General features: G+C 45.9%; 1 protein-coding gene across 2 annotated transcripts in view; it reads right to left on the reverse strand.

The window, feature by feature from the left end:
- LOC139047678 (uncharacterized) overlaps nt 1–14,669 on the reverse strand; it is a 347,910-nt gene that overhangs the window by 193,329 nt on the left and 139,912 nt on the right. For both annotated transcript variants that reach the window (XR_011507321.1, XM_070521589.1), the window contains one exon: nt 2,058–2,165. Coding sequence is in view for 1 of the 2 variants with exons in the window: in XM_070521589.1 (XP_070377690.1) it covers nt 2,058–2,165 (108 nt within the window). In the remaining variant the exon portion in view is untranslated. The remainder of the gene's footprint in view (nt 1–2,057; nt 2,166–14,669) is intronic.

Consider the following 14,669-nt stretch of genomic DNA (forward strand, 5'->3'; position numbering starts at 1 on the left):
CAGATGTAGAGGAGAAGGGTCGCATGAGAGGGAGGAGGTAAAAGGCAACCGATAACGGCACTATAGTGTAGTTAATTGGCCCGTCCAGCGAAAAGGCAGAAAGCTACAAGACAGAAGGGCGACAGTGGTTGAGTGTTTGCAGGTGCGCACGCACAGCGCTGTGGCGGGGAGCCCTGTTGCGAGTGCACCAAAATTAGCAGTCGCGGTCCCACCCCTAATATTTACGCCCGACATCCACACCTCCACTCCCTCCACTCGCGATTTCTTTCTCTCCACCACGAAGCCGTAGCGTGCACATATCTCGCGTTTGAAAACAAGCGAAGGCTTATATATATTTTGCATCGATACTTTTTTTCCTGCGATGTTATACCTTACAGGGTGTCGCAAAAGAGCTGCGGAGTTTTCAGAGAAGGGGGTTTGTTTTAGCGAGGAATCAGTGTCACACCCCGTCACAACCCATGCGGTTTGGTTGCTACCACGAGAACATTTGTGTTGCTCTTTCTTTAACCTTTTACAACACTGAGGCCAAATAAGCCTGTGGCATGGCATTGCCACTTTATCGGCACGTGGTTGACTCGCACGGACTCTTTAGATCGTTCTTCTCGCGATGCCAAAAGAAAAAAGGCACTTCGCAGAATTCAGCACATTGCACCAACCTCCTTTCCGTAAATGTCTTAAACAATTATCCCCGCTATTAGAGAGAAATATGAAAAGCTAACAACCGGGAGAATACCCATGATGAGTAGGCTGCGTCGAATGAGCAGGGGGTACAACTTGCTGGAAGCTTTTTTTTTTTTGCTACTGCGGCAGTTTACTATCGCTCAAGTGCAAGAGAAAACAACGCAGACATGACTCAAGGTATGAAACAATCGGCCTCAATAACCTTCAGCAGACGTAATTATTATGCGCCATGGCGTGTACATACTGTTATTGCCTTACCCGCCGTGGTTGCTCAGTGGCTATGGTGTTGGGCTGCTGAGCACGAGGTCGCGGGATCGAATCCCGGCCGCGGCGGCCGCATTTCGATGGGGGCGAAATGCGAAAACACCCGTGTACTTAGATTTAGGTGCACGTTAAAGAACCCCAGGCGGTCAAAATTTCCGTAGTCCCCCACTACGGCATGCCTCATAATCAGAAAGTGGTTTTGGCACGTAAAACCCCATATATTATTATTATTAGTTATTGCCTTCTCCCCCGTACTCTCTATCAGCCATTTCGCCATGGTCGTTTGGATCGTGTAAGGCAACAAACCGAAAACGCGTATGACTGACTTCTATGGGCTTCTTTTTTTTCTCTCTCTCCCAGTCTTATTATTCGCGGTTACACATACGCACGCGTTAAACATCTTAAGTAAGTGTCAGCAAGCCACAAGACGACTCTATTCGCAATTCAGTGTCAGTAGATTGATTCACTGATTTAGTATCTTACAGATATGCTTTCGAGAATCCTCGTGTTATCCATCAGAATGGCCTATAGCCACTGAGCCACCGTGACATGGTCTGTGACAGTAGACGGCGGAGAAAAAACAGAAGGATTGAGAGTGAGTTTAGCCAGTGTGTATAACAGGCTAGCTATACCGTACTGGGGTAAGGTTTGTTTTCCGTAATAACTGCAACAATGCATTCGTGCCAATTTGCTGCGACAGCTTGTGAGGTCGGTATTTCAAAATGATTTGCTCTGACATTTGCCTATCGCCAGGATGAGCTAGCGTAGCTGCGAACGACTGTCTTTGTAGACTGTATCGAGGGCAGTCGCACAGATCGCAATCAAGTGTTTTGTCGCGACCAGAGTCGCCAAAAGCCGCATTGTCAGCGATTCCAATATGTAAGGCAAAGGGTTTTGTACAGGCTACTCCTAGCCATATCGCCGACAAAGCTGGCTAACGTCACGTTGGCGGAGAGCTGGTCGGATAAAAAGGCGAAGAGTACACGCGGTGCAGTCAGTTGTTTTGAAAGCTTTGCATGTTCCACACACAGAGATGTACAGGGAATTGAATTTGGCACAAGGAGACCTGAAATTAGACGCCATGCAAGCTAGCAAAAACGGCCTCTGCTCACCGAGATTCATCAGGTTCCCCGGGCTCTCATCTGTGACGGAGAAGGAAGGCGGGCGAGAAGAGGGCCAGGCAGGAAGCGAGTCGGTGGCACCGAAATGGGATGGCGCACCTATTCCCGTAAGCAGAGAGGAGGGTGGGCGTTCGTCATTGACTGTAGCAGTGGGAAGAACAAGTCATCAGCACTTTCAATCTAGAATAATCATGACCGGTAGAGACGGTAGCAAAAATAAAAATGTGTCCCAACTCCCTCATTTCTGAGTTAGCATGATGAGGCTAAATTTGGTGGGGTGTGAGATTCGAGACAAAAATAAAATAAAACAGCGATGCAAATGGCGGCGAGGAAGGCGGAGAAGGGGGAGGAAAACTTCGCACAATTTCTCGAGGTGGCGAGAGGAAAAAAAGTGTAAGAGATCAGCGCTGAGTCCCGAATACGTGAGAAGGCTTGGAGGTAAAGGTTAAATAAAAAGGAAGCATATCATGCTGTATCCACGACGGCTCACCATTAAAGAAAAAATAATAATACGACAAGAAAGAAAAAAGAAACACGTTGGAAAGAAACAAGGAATGAATGTAGGGTGGAAGAGAAATGAAAAGAAAGAAAGAAAGAAAGAAAGAAAGAAAGAAAGAGAAAGAATGAAAGGAAGAAAGAGCAGAGCCTTGTAATTACCACTATTAGGAATACAGCGATTAGTTTCTCCCATACTTACAGTTGCAGCGTAATTAGCGTCAGTAGCAGTGTGGCCCTATGCCTATAGGGGTGATCGTATACATTGTTCTTCGCATTGTGGTCGTATTTTTCCTCTCTGTTTCAGAAGCAGAACACACTTGATAATCGTGTAACTCCGCTGACGTGAAACCAGGATAATAGCGACCTCGCCCACGCCAATTCGGAAGTGAGAAGTATATATATATATATATATATATATACAGGAAAGTGAGTAAACGTTAAGTAAGAACACGTCTTCCGTTCAAAAGTTTCGTCGTTTCTTTCCTGCATATATCTGTGCGTGCGTGCGTGCGTGCGTGCGTGCACGTGAGGTGTGTGTGTGTGTGTGTGTGTGTGTGTGTGTGTGTGTGTGTGTGTGTGTGTGTGTGTGTGTTTGTGTATCATCAATGGGAATAAACATTATGTGAAGCATTTTGGAGGTGTAACTGGATTTCCAGTATCATTCGTCTTTCTGTGAAACGTTGCCATATGGTTCACCATATTTTTGGATGAAGAGCTAGTGTGGTGTGACGCGAGTGTGTCGACCACTGCAAGGCGACCAGTGTGGCGGATATGGCTACAACACTAATGCTAAAGTATTGCACTCGGGCCAAGAGACGTTACAACTTGTTGGGTTACAGCCTGTGCCGATCCAGAAGGTGGTACAATATGGGGAAACCGGCGCACTGTCGCGTTGATAGGCAAATTGTAAATTGTTTCACTCTCTCTCTCTCTCTCTCTCTCTAGATATATATATATATATATATATATATATATATATATATATATACTTACCCTAAAATGCCACCCCGTATCGAACACCGATGCCGAGCATTATATATATATATATATATATATATATATATATATATATATATATATATTTATATATATATATATATATATATATATATATATATATATATATAATGCTCGGCATCGGTGTTCGATACGGGGTGGCATTTTAGGGTAAGTATATATATATATATATATATATATATATATATATATATATATATATATATATATATATATATATATATATATATATATATATATATATATATATATATATATATATATATATATATATTAGGGTAAGTATACTCAAAAATTGACAAATGTACATTTCACAAACACTGAGAGTGAAGTAGTCGGCTGTGTTTCTGTGTTGTTGTTTCATTTGGCAACTTACGACGCATTAAGAACAAAGAGATGTTTCGTCTGGCTTGTACAAATTAATAGATTTGTACTCCTTTGCCAATAAGAAATATTTTCTTCTTTTTGAGATATCGTCAAGCCACTTGATGACATCTAAAAAGAACTACTGATAAGCATAATAAATATCGATGTGCAATGGCCTGTTCTTCTAACATTTATGCCCATACAGAAACGCAATGTTCTGATTGAAAAATCGTTTTTTTTAGTCAAATGTGCGCGTAAATGAAAAGAGCAATGAATTTAATAATATTTCCGTATTGCTTAATCTTGCTTTTCAGCTCGCCTTATCCCAAATTGCAACATCACCAAGAAAATCAGCGGGTTCAATTCGTAGTTCACTAGAAGAGACCAACGTGTTATGTGCGGTAGTAGAGACCACCGTGGCGTCAGAGCGCCTATGATAAGATCTGATAGAGCACGGCTTCTCTTCACTCTCAGCTGCGACTTCGCTAAAAACACGTACGGTGCATTCAGAGCGCGCCAGCATGTAATCAGGTTCTAAGGGCAATCTAAAGATAAAAAAACTTACCTTAGACAGGTAAGTTACCCTCTTAAAGCTGTCTCATAATTTCTTCGGCGAAACAAAATAACCAAGAAGTAAGAAAAAGTAAAGAAAGATAGCTAAAAATAAAGAAATAAAAGCAAGGAAAGAAACAGACTGATAGCAGAAAAACAAAAACCGGACTTTCATCTTTATCATCCGCCGTGCCACTACGACACTTATACAGTCACGATGACATTCCACAATACACGGTTATTTAACGCATTTAGGTGCTTATCATACATAAGAATTTCAGCATATTTGTCAGGCGGAGTCTTTGTATGGTTTCGAATGCAGGTAAATGCTAGCACTTTAGGAATGAAAGCTAGCTGAGTGTCAATCGTATGCTGCCAAAATCTATGACGTCGTGCAGAGCTGAAATCTCACACGACCATCGCTCTGCAACTGTGTTCCACATATTGTGTCACCTTTGGTAATAGCAAAACTCGGCAGGAACCTCGTATTTGCAATTCCGAAACCTGCTTGTGGGGAGTATTGGCTAATATTTTTTTCTTCTCCATTCTCCTAACCACCGAGAGAACAAAACGGCCACGAAACAAACGTCTTTTTCAGACAAAGACCTATTGGAGGGATCCGTGGTTCTGATCATATTACAAGCGTTGCCGAACGACTTGCTTCATCGGATTTTGTTTTGTTACAGCGCTTCCTGGGCTAAGAATACAAGTTAGCTCTCTAGGAACGTAAAAAAAAGAAGAAAATCTGAAATCTGTATGGACGTGTTTGAAGGGGCTACGTAGTCTACCGAATAAGATCTCGCGAAACGCACAGAGTCCATCAGAGAGCCGAATGCGATACCGACGAAGCGGTCAGAGGGAGAAATTGAGTAGAGAGAAGAGCAAGTGAAGATTGGGAACAGAGGAAGCGGGACGGGCTATGGGAAGTAAAGCCGAGTTTATAGAGGCCTCTCTACTTTTGATGGCGCGTTTCCGGGTCGCGAAGAGGCCGTGGCTCCGGCGTGCAAACTTGTGGAAAAGACTCCTCCAACGCACGCCCGCACTAGCAGGAGAAAAGGCAGAGAATAAGAATAATAAAAAAAAACTTAAGCGAAAAAGACTATTCTTCTCTTGAGGGACAAAATTGCGAGATGCTCGGCTCTTGTCCTGGTATACACTTGGGTGGTCTGCGAACTTTCAAACACAGTATAGGGAGCTCAAGAGCAGGCCTTAGCTCGGAGCCAAGTCCCTTTGTTGTTGTTGTTGTTGTTGTTGTTTGTATGTGTGTGTGTGCGTGTGTGAAACCAGATGCACGTGCGAAGCAGTAATGCTTCCACTGGACAGCCGCTGAATCGACTTGAATAAATTCTTTGTTGCACTCAAGTGAAAAATAAGATACCTACATTGAGCAAACGATGGGACATTTTTCATTTATGGGCTCCGACTTTAAATAAAATCACCTAAAGCCAGTAAGCCGAGTAGGTTGTGTGCCCTTAGGATTCTGCCCACAAACTAGGTATCGTTAATCTGTATAGGACCGACAACGGTGCCCATAACACACACAACTGGAATATATTGATGCGAAAGCGTCAAAAGGTTCATTGAGCGAAAACGCCGGCGTCCGGTGTATGTAACAGCAGAACGTCGCCGAAATTCCCATTGGCTGCGACGTCACGTCAAGAGCGCGCATAGGCGGAGCCGAGCGGACGAAAGGGTACATCTGCTGCCGCAGTAGCGCGCCAGGTGTTGCGTGACGGGAGGGGACATTGCCGTGACGCGTCGCCCAATGGGCATAGCCGCGTCGGCGGCATGCGGCGTTCGCACCGCATGCTGCTGCTGCTTGCTGGCTCAGGCAGCCCATATCGCTATATGATGTATTACTCGCAGCTCAAAACTCGAAGAACTGCTCGGTGGCTTTCAGCCGTGGACTCGGCGATGTTACGCAGGCTCCAAACGGACAGATATACAAACCTCCATAAATTACACGTATACTACCCAACAGCATACAAGGACATATGCGACAGCTTACAAGGACACATGGGAGTGCACAGCTCACACCGAAGAACAAGAAGACAATAACATGAGAGTGAGGTGGGAGGCATTCCTATCTAGCTCCGCCATCGGGGATCAGCTCAGGCTGGTCCGGAGAGCAGAAAGGATGGCGAAGGCCAGCGGTGCCTCGGAATAGGGGCCCGACCAGATGGCGTTACCCCGTTTTAGGGGCAACGAAGTCCTTTCTACAAATAAAGTTTTGCTCTTCTTCTTGCCCGGTGGCGTTCTATCGGGCATTAACGTTTTCGCCTTCACAACTCGTAAGAAGTGCTTAGGTGTCCTCGGAAATTTTAGCCCGTAGTTTACCTAAAACGGTTACTTTTCTTGTGTTATCTTGTGTTGTCTTGTGTTGTCTTGCGTTGTCTTGTGCCATACAGCGTTATATTGTCTGACGGGGTTTTCATCATTTGTCGAGTGGTTGAGGGGCGACAAAGATGTATCGCGGCGGCCGTGTCGAAAACGGACAGTTGATGAAACTCCAGTTTGATCATTGTAGGTACGACTTCATTTATACTAAGCAAGAATCAAGTGAACTGAACGACTCAATAATCAAACATAACTGCAAATTTCCCAACGAAACCGAACCGAGGAAAAAAATTATGATTTTAAGAGCAAAAGAATTAGACAGAATGAAGCAGCAGACGAAACGACTATGCATGTCGTCTGCTGGCCTTTTACAGCGAAACTGTATACGGCTAGCTGATTCGTCCATCCGTCTATCGCCCGTACGTTGAAAGCTCCTCCGGCGTCAACCCATCCGCATGCGAGAAAGAATAATAGAGAAAGAGAGGCGCGTGATTGGATGCGCCAGTAATGTCGTCGTTGACCTCCGCCGCAGCCGAATGCGCGCGCGACAGTTTCTCCATATGGCTTCTCTCCGGCTCCGAAGAGGGCCTACACGTCAAACGTACTCCTGAGGAGCAGGCAGCTTTCGATCGGCAACGCCGCGAGGAGAACCGGGAACTTGCTCGTCTACGCCGTGCCGATGCTTCAGCCCAGGCACAAGAATAGGCTCGTGCAGCCGAGCACAAGCAGCAAGTGTGTACCGAGGATCCGGCAGCCTACAAAGTCGTGTTGGGATTAACCCAGTGATAAACAGCGGAGCCGCACGTTTCAGTTTCGCTGGTTAACCATCTGTTCAGTGCTTAGGCGGTGATTTTTTCTGTAGCGTTTGTGCTTTGCAGTGTTTATACTCTGTAGCTCAGGGCAGCACAACCGTGGCAGACGTTTGTCGATGAAGTAGACGTACTGCCACACACATCATAACCACACGTCTCGTCCACGGAGTACAGTCATTCACAAATGTTTGCGGGTCATTAACTCGCGAGAAATGACAATTTGTACTCCGGGGTTCTTCTAATTTAATGACTCGCTCTGTATTAGAGATACTGACGATACGAAACTTCAAAGTGGAAATTATGTGCCCAGGCTGCGCAGTAATTCAGCATTTTTCGCAAATACTGTGTTCCCTAACCTTTTGTGACCGACTATGCACTTAAAGTACTGCGCAGCAGAAGTGTAGTGCTCAGCAGTCTGTTCCTAGATGGTCCGCCACTAGACTGACATAGCGGCCAAATACTTCTTACACCTTAAGATAGAAGGCAATGAGCAGTTACAACGACGTAAGCGACATAAACGTTGTAAATTTATAAAGGGAACTTCTATGGAAGAAGGGGCTCCCTTTCTTCTGCAACCTTCTGTCGGGTATTCAGGAATGTTCTGTTCAAGAACAAGAATTTCCAACAATCTATGGCAGGAAGGCCTGTACATAGTGGACTGTTGGTCTAGAACACATCTGGTTGGTTGGAGCTGTACCAGCGAGGAAGAGACTGGCTGGGGGCACCTGCCTACTTTTCAGTGGTACACAGCCCAGCCAATCAAAACTTTAGCAGCAGCCGAAATGAACAGTCGACTAGGTGGATTCTTACAGAATACTTCTCCCCACGCTTCCCCAAACAAAATAATAATCAATCAATCAATTGATAATTTAGTTACCGTGCCCAGGAGTAACCATGAGCTCTAAGTGCTGGCGGACGCATATATTATTAAAAAACAAAAAAAACAAAGAACAACAAGGGGAATAAAACTAAAGAAAAAACGACGAAACAATGAATGAAAAGAACAATCTTGAAAAGAAGAGTGTATATACAAGGCCCAACGTGAATATAAAAGAAAAAGGAGGAGAAGTGCAGTTGAACAACATTTGAAACTATGACACAACAACACCAATCTCGGAAAAGAACAATGACAGCGAGTTGGTGCCAACTAGCTTCCTTTGAAGTACCGGCGCGGAGATCTATGTCATGAGACTTGCAAGATTTGTGTTAAGTGCGCGGCAGTGAGAAACCCATGCTGATTCGGAGTGAGTGAGTTCTCCCCAATAAAAGACAATATGTTGTGAAGAGCAACCTCAAAAGTCTTATACGTGGCATAGAGAAGAGAAAGCACGCGATAATTCGAGGCATCACTTCTACAGCCACACTTAAATACAGAGAAAACACGAGGAGCTTACTCATGTGAGGGAGAGTGGAAGTATTCAGAGAACCATTAAATATAGATGTGAATACTGGGGCAAATATAGTGGCATAACTTTCTAGAACTGCGGAGGGGATGCCATTAGGGCACGAGGGTAGGTTTCAAGCGCCTAAGGCATTTGCTGACGAGCTTTTCATCAAACAACAAAGCCCTAGATGTAGCAACTGTCGTGTGCTGCTGATTGACACCAGCGCTGAAACCTGAAGCTTTATATAAGGATGAGAAATTGGCAGCAACACATTCCGCGACTGCTCGGACTACTATTCCTCTAGTGTCGAACAGGCAAAAGCACTCTCCACGTTTAGAGCTCACTGATATACTTCCAGAATCCCGCCCACCGGTCGGTGGCCATCTTTTCAAAGAATGCAGTATATGAGTCGTGATCCCGCTTATAAGGCGTTTGCAAAGAGTTTGAAAAAATTATAATTCTTCTCTCCGCTCATTAGGCACAGGACTTCTGTATTTACGGTGCGCGCGTACCTGTATACTTTAGGGCAGTTATAAGTTCATACGAGAACTAGCGGAGATATTTAGAGTGTTTAGGACTGTACTCTGGAATGTATTTGTGCTTACAGCTCAAAACAAGATTCGTTAATTTATCTACTTGGTCATCAACATTGGCTTTGTGTGTGACCAGTGGCCATTCGGCGATGGACAAGAACACCTATAAACCAAAATAATCGCCACTCTTAAAAGCAAAGCAAGATGATTCATTAATGCAACTGAAGGAACACTGCCTCAAGGCTGCCTCAGAGGCAGTTATATTTAGTGACGTGTGAAACTTATCGGGATGCACAAGTCAGAACAAGTCAAAACGAGGTACATCTATCGCTTGAGCTTTCGAGAGGGAAATGTCTAAGACATTGCCACATGAATTGGCAGTCAAGTTATGTTGCTGAAGTAAACAGAAGGACAGGAAGTCCAACAACGGGCTGCAGTTGTTCTCTGTGCAATGATTGTAATGAGAATGTCTAAGCACGTTCCAATCAATTCCAGGTGTATTAAAATCACCTAGAAGGACTACTCTGTGCTTGCTATGGGAAGATAATACACTTTATATAGAAGAGATGACCTCATTAAACAATAGTGTAGAGGTATTCGGCGGTTCATAGGAATTTTCCATCTATTAAACAATTTTCAGAGCATGCTAGGCTGACTTCCAGCCAAATCGACTCCTGCGCACTTTCTATGTCGTTGCACCGAACACAACTCGGTCAGTTGTCAACAGCAATCAAAACGCCACCACCTTTTTGTGGAGATCCACCGAAGTCCCGGTCACTGCGAAAGACGTTGTAGTGAGGTGGAAAAAAAAAACCGTAAAGCAAATTTCACTAGAGCCAAGTTTTTGAAGCAACAAAAACAGGAAAAGAAAACTACATCATATTGGAGAAAAGTTCACGTGCTTTGGTGCGAAGTCCACGAGCGTTTTGACAAAAGATGTGCAAATTACATGCCACTTTGATTTTAGGAGGATCTCTCTGAAGCATGAAGCATGCCGTCGTGTAGCACCCCACGGAACGGCTTGCGTGGGGTGCTACTCCAGGCGCTTAAACGCTTCATCACCGACGGCTTCATCAGCGCAGACATGAGACGAGGCTCACGAATTAGTCCTCATCTTGAGGCGCATCCAGTCAATGCTCCGACACTTGATATAGGCGCGCAGTCAGGTCAGCAGATTAGGTTTCATGGGAGAGCCTGGACATAAAAATGGCTTTCGGTCGCGGGGCGCGTCTAACCACCGATATGCCCTTGCTTTCACCAACTCCAAAACAAGCCGGTGGACGTTCACTGTGTGTTGCCTTGGAGAGGTGGTAAACGGCGGAGGCCACCCGCCGTGGTTGCGTAGTCGCTATGGTGTTGGGCTGCTAAGCACGAGGTGGCGGCATCGAATCCCGGCCACGGCGGCCGCATTTCAATGGGGGCGAAATGCGAAAACACCCGTGTACTTAGATTTAGGTGCACGTTAAAGAACACCAGGTGGTCCAAATTTCTGGAGTCCCCCACTACGGCATGCCTCATAATCAGATGGTGGTTTTGGCACATAAAATCCCATAATTTAATAAAACACGGCGGCGGCCTACGGCGAAGCAGTCCGGATGGTTGCAGCATGCATTTTTTTTTTTTTGGCGGTGGACTGGCGGCATAGCATGGGAAAGGGGCGAGGACGGCTTGCGCTCACTGCTAAGTTCAACACGCAGGGAAAGCACCTCGACCAGTAGCTCATCTATCGCACCTGCCTGCTGTGTCGATGGCAAGGGGTTTTTTCCTGTGCAGACACTCGTTGCCACTCCGCAGCTGCTCCACTTTATCGCTGAGGAAGGATATTCCCTCGAGTGCCTAAAGGAGAAGGCCACGGAGGGCAGCCATATCACCGACCGCCTCGAAACCAACCATGAGAAGAGGAACACCCCGTGGAGCGGTCGCCAGCGGGGAAGCAGCGTGCGTGTTGGCATCGCTAAGCCTGACCGTTGGAACGTCGGCGTTCTGGCACAGGCGACACATGAACACTCTCACCAGACTTCTGAAGCTCAAAGTCCTCGTCGGGCCATGCAACGCACGTGTGCATGTTTTTCGCATGAAATACAGTGATGAAACAGCTGTTTGCAGTAAAAAGGCTGGGAGCACAGAACCCAAACGTCCGCACTAGGTGCCATGTTGCGAAAAAGAAATCTAATAACAGTAAGGACAACGAAATCAATCGTTACGAATTACGGCGCCCGTATCGGTAGTTGCCTCCATTGTATAGATCAACATAGTGTATGGTGAAATATTTCTTCGAATTCCTCGCTGTTCACATCGCTATCGAATGCAGCCGAGGAAGCGAGCGGCAAGCGCACAGTCGATGCTGTGCCATATTGGCCTTTATTAAACGCAACCACCGACTACGCACGGCGTATTACTTCCCCAGCTCCAACATGCGCTATGGGTTCGTTCGCTTTCAAATGCACCAGTGAAGAGAGGTGCATCGTTTGAACTCCGTTGCCTTTTTCAAGGGGCGACCCGTATTGAGCGGCGAGACGCACATATTAAAGCTTTTGTAGGCGGCGTTCTGGCTTATCACCCCCCCCACCCCCCCACCCCCCCACCCGCTCCAACGCTCCTTTTCGCTGTGAAGGGAAATACCGAACACGCGTCTATACGAGTCGAATACGAACCTATAAATATATGCACAAGCGTACGATCTTGTTCCGTGCGACCTGCGGAAGAAAGGTCAGCGCTAGTATAAAGGGCAACTCGCAGCTGTACAGCAAGAGCGAGTGCCGCATTTACTCGAATTTAACCTGCCCTCGATTCACAGCTGACGCTCAGGGCCATGCAGTGTTAAAAAAAATTCTTAAACTATAGCCATTCGTAAAAGCAGATGCCATGTAATCGTGTTGTTCGACATAATATTAGCGAAGGCGGCTGGTAATTGACAAACAGTCCATAATAGCAAAAAGCTTTGTGAATTCGGCCCCAGAAACAATCAAACATACAAAAAGGTGTACAAACAAACAAACAAAGTAAATTTCATCGATCGTAAGGCAACGGTAATATGAACAAAAGTAAACCATTGCACTTTTTCACGTACCACGAGACTTCGAACAGTGTTATAGATTGTTTGGTATTGCACTTTATAAGCTCAGCTTTTGTTGCAAAAAATGACCAGCCATTGTTATCTACATCGACATCACCATTCCTTGTCGATTTGGAGTCCTTCGCACAAGTGTCGTCATCAGCACCGTCCACTTCTTTTGGAATACAGCACTCTATAAATTCAAAACAAGAGACGCTCACAGGAAGACAGAGGCTTGAAGTGAATAACAATAATTATAAAACAACGAATGTCACTGACGCCAACATTTTGACAAGGGCGCGTGTCTACGTTAGGGCAGCAAATGCGTTGACTTGAGAGACATTCCTTGCTCTAGTACTGTTAATCATCACCCTAGAAAGCAGCACGATATAAATATTAGTAAAAAATCACCGACGATTACGATATTCAATAGCGCGAAATTTGAGCACAGCTGTTTACGCGTTTTGTATTCGCAATATATTGAGGCAAAGAATTTGAATCAGAAGAGCAGGGCCCTCCCGGCGGTGGCGCTTAGCCTCTACTTGGGCAGCTCGTTCAGCAACAGCGGCAGACCTCCACCGCGGCTGCGTCGCTCACTGTTCAGGAAGAAAGCGTGAGCAGGAGAGCGCATAGCTCGCGCGTAGCGCATTCTCAAGCGGTGGCGGCGGCGCAGGTGAAGTATATCGCGTGCGCAGTGAGTACGAAGCACACGCCACGCTCTCTTTTTATATATGACGTCGGTGGAGGAGCTCGCAGCAAGCCTTAGTAATGACGTTATTGGCGGCCTGGCAGCGGCACACGCCACTACAGCACCATCTCGTAGCGGGTCGCCGCCCTGGAGCACGTCTCGTGCGCCATTCTGCCTTCCTCCTCACCCTTTCGCCATACTCTCCTCCTCTGCTTTCCTCCTCCTGCTTCCGCTGTTCCCTTCACCTCCTCTTTCCTCCTCACGCTCTCCTCCTCGCGCGTCTTTCGTCCTCCGCTGAACCCTGCGTTCCCTCTCTTTTTTAATCCTTCAGTGGGCTCTCTCTCGTTCTGCCGGTTACGCCGACGCCGAGGCCGACGCTCAACGCAGAAACGGGCACCTAAGAACTGCGCTCTAAACTGCTCTTTCACAAACCCACAGTCCAGTAAGCCGCCTATTTTCAGCGATGCGCGGTTCCTAGAAATGGTCAGGTTAAGCTTCCACACCTTCAGTGCCACTTGGTGTGAGACGCAGTCGATGCCCTTCAACTGACTGCAACGTCGATGCTTCCCGTTTACTTGAATTATTCCAGTTGAATCTTTTCGATGACACCTCAAACCGCATCCTCCAATCCAAACCGATCCCCGAGTTTCGCCTCCAACACTGTTAGTGTGTTTCGGCTTGAATTCGAATAAATACGGAACCTTCAAACGCACACGCGAACACGTAGAGCGTACTTTAAAAATTAGGTTAAAATAAGAATACGCCTAGCTTCCGCACGCGTATTTATTTCCCTTTTTCTGTTCCCTTTGTTATCCCAAATCGAAACATGCATTTCAGTTTCCACTTTCAGTATGATTCTTCTGCACTTTTGTTCATGTTCGTTCGCTTCGCTCATTTCGACGTCGCGGTCTTGCTTCGAATGCAACGTGCCGCCTGCTGTTTCTATTTGTTTTTCTTTTTTTTAATTCATTTTATTCTGAATCTCGTTGTCTCTCTATATCACGCTACTTCCTTTGCGATACCAGTGCTGTTGCGAGAACTCTGCATCAAAGACTTTGCGCCGCCGTCGCTCTTGTGCAGTTGTCGATGCATTTGCAGTGCAATACATGCTGATTATTCTGGTAGAATATCTTCTGTACGTGCTGGCTCCGCCTTTTCTAGTGAATTCATTCTCAAGGGTTCCGCTTTCTCAAATGTATTTATTTCGATTTCTTCTCGCAAGTGTGTTCTTTTTTTCTTGAACGAACCATTCCAAACAGCGCGGCAGCATGTTTCTCGACCTTTCGTGTCAATTATTTGCGCACTTCGATAGTTCCGCCGGCACTTCTCTTGCCTTGCAAAAGCGTTGTGTAAACACTTT

Source organism: Dermacentor albipictus, chromosome 7 (assembly GCF_038994185.2).
Source record: "Dermacentor albipictus isolate Rhodes 1998 colony chromosome 7, USDA_Dalb.pri_finalv2, whole genome shotgun sequence".
Lineage (NCBI taxonomy): Eukaryota > Metazoa > Arthropoda > Arachnida > Ixodida > Ixodidae > Dermacentor > Dermacentor albipictus.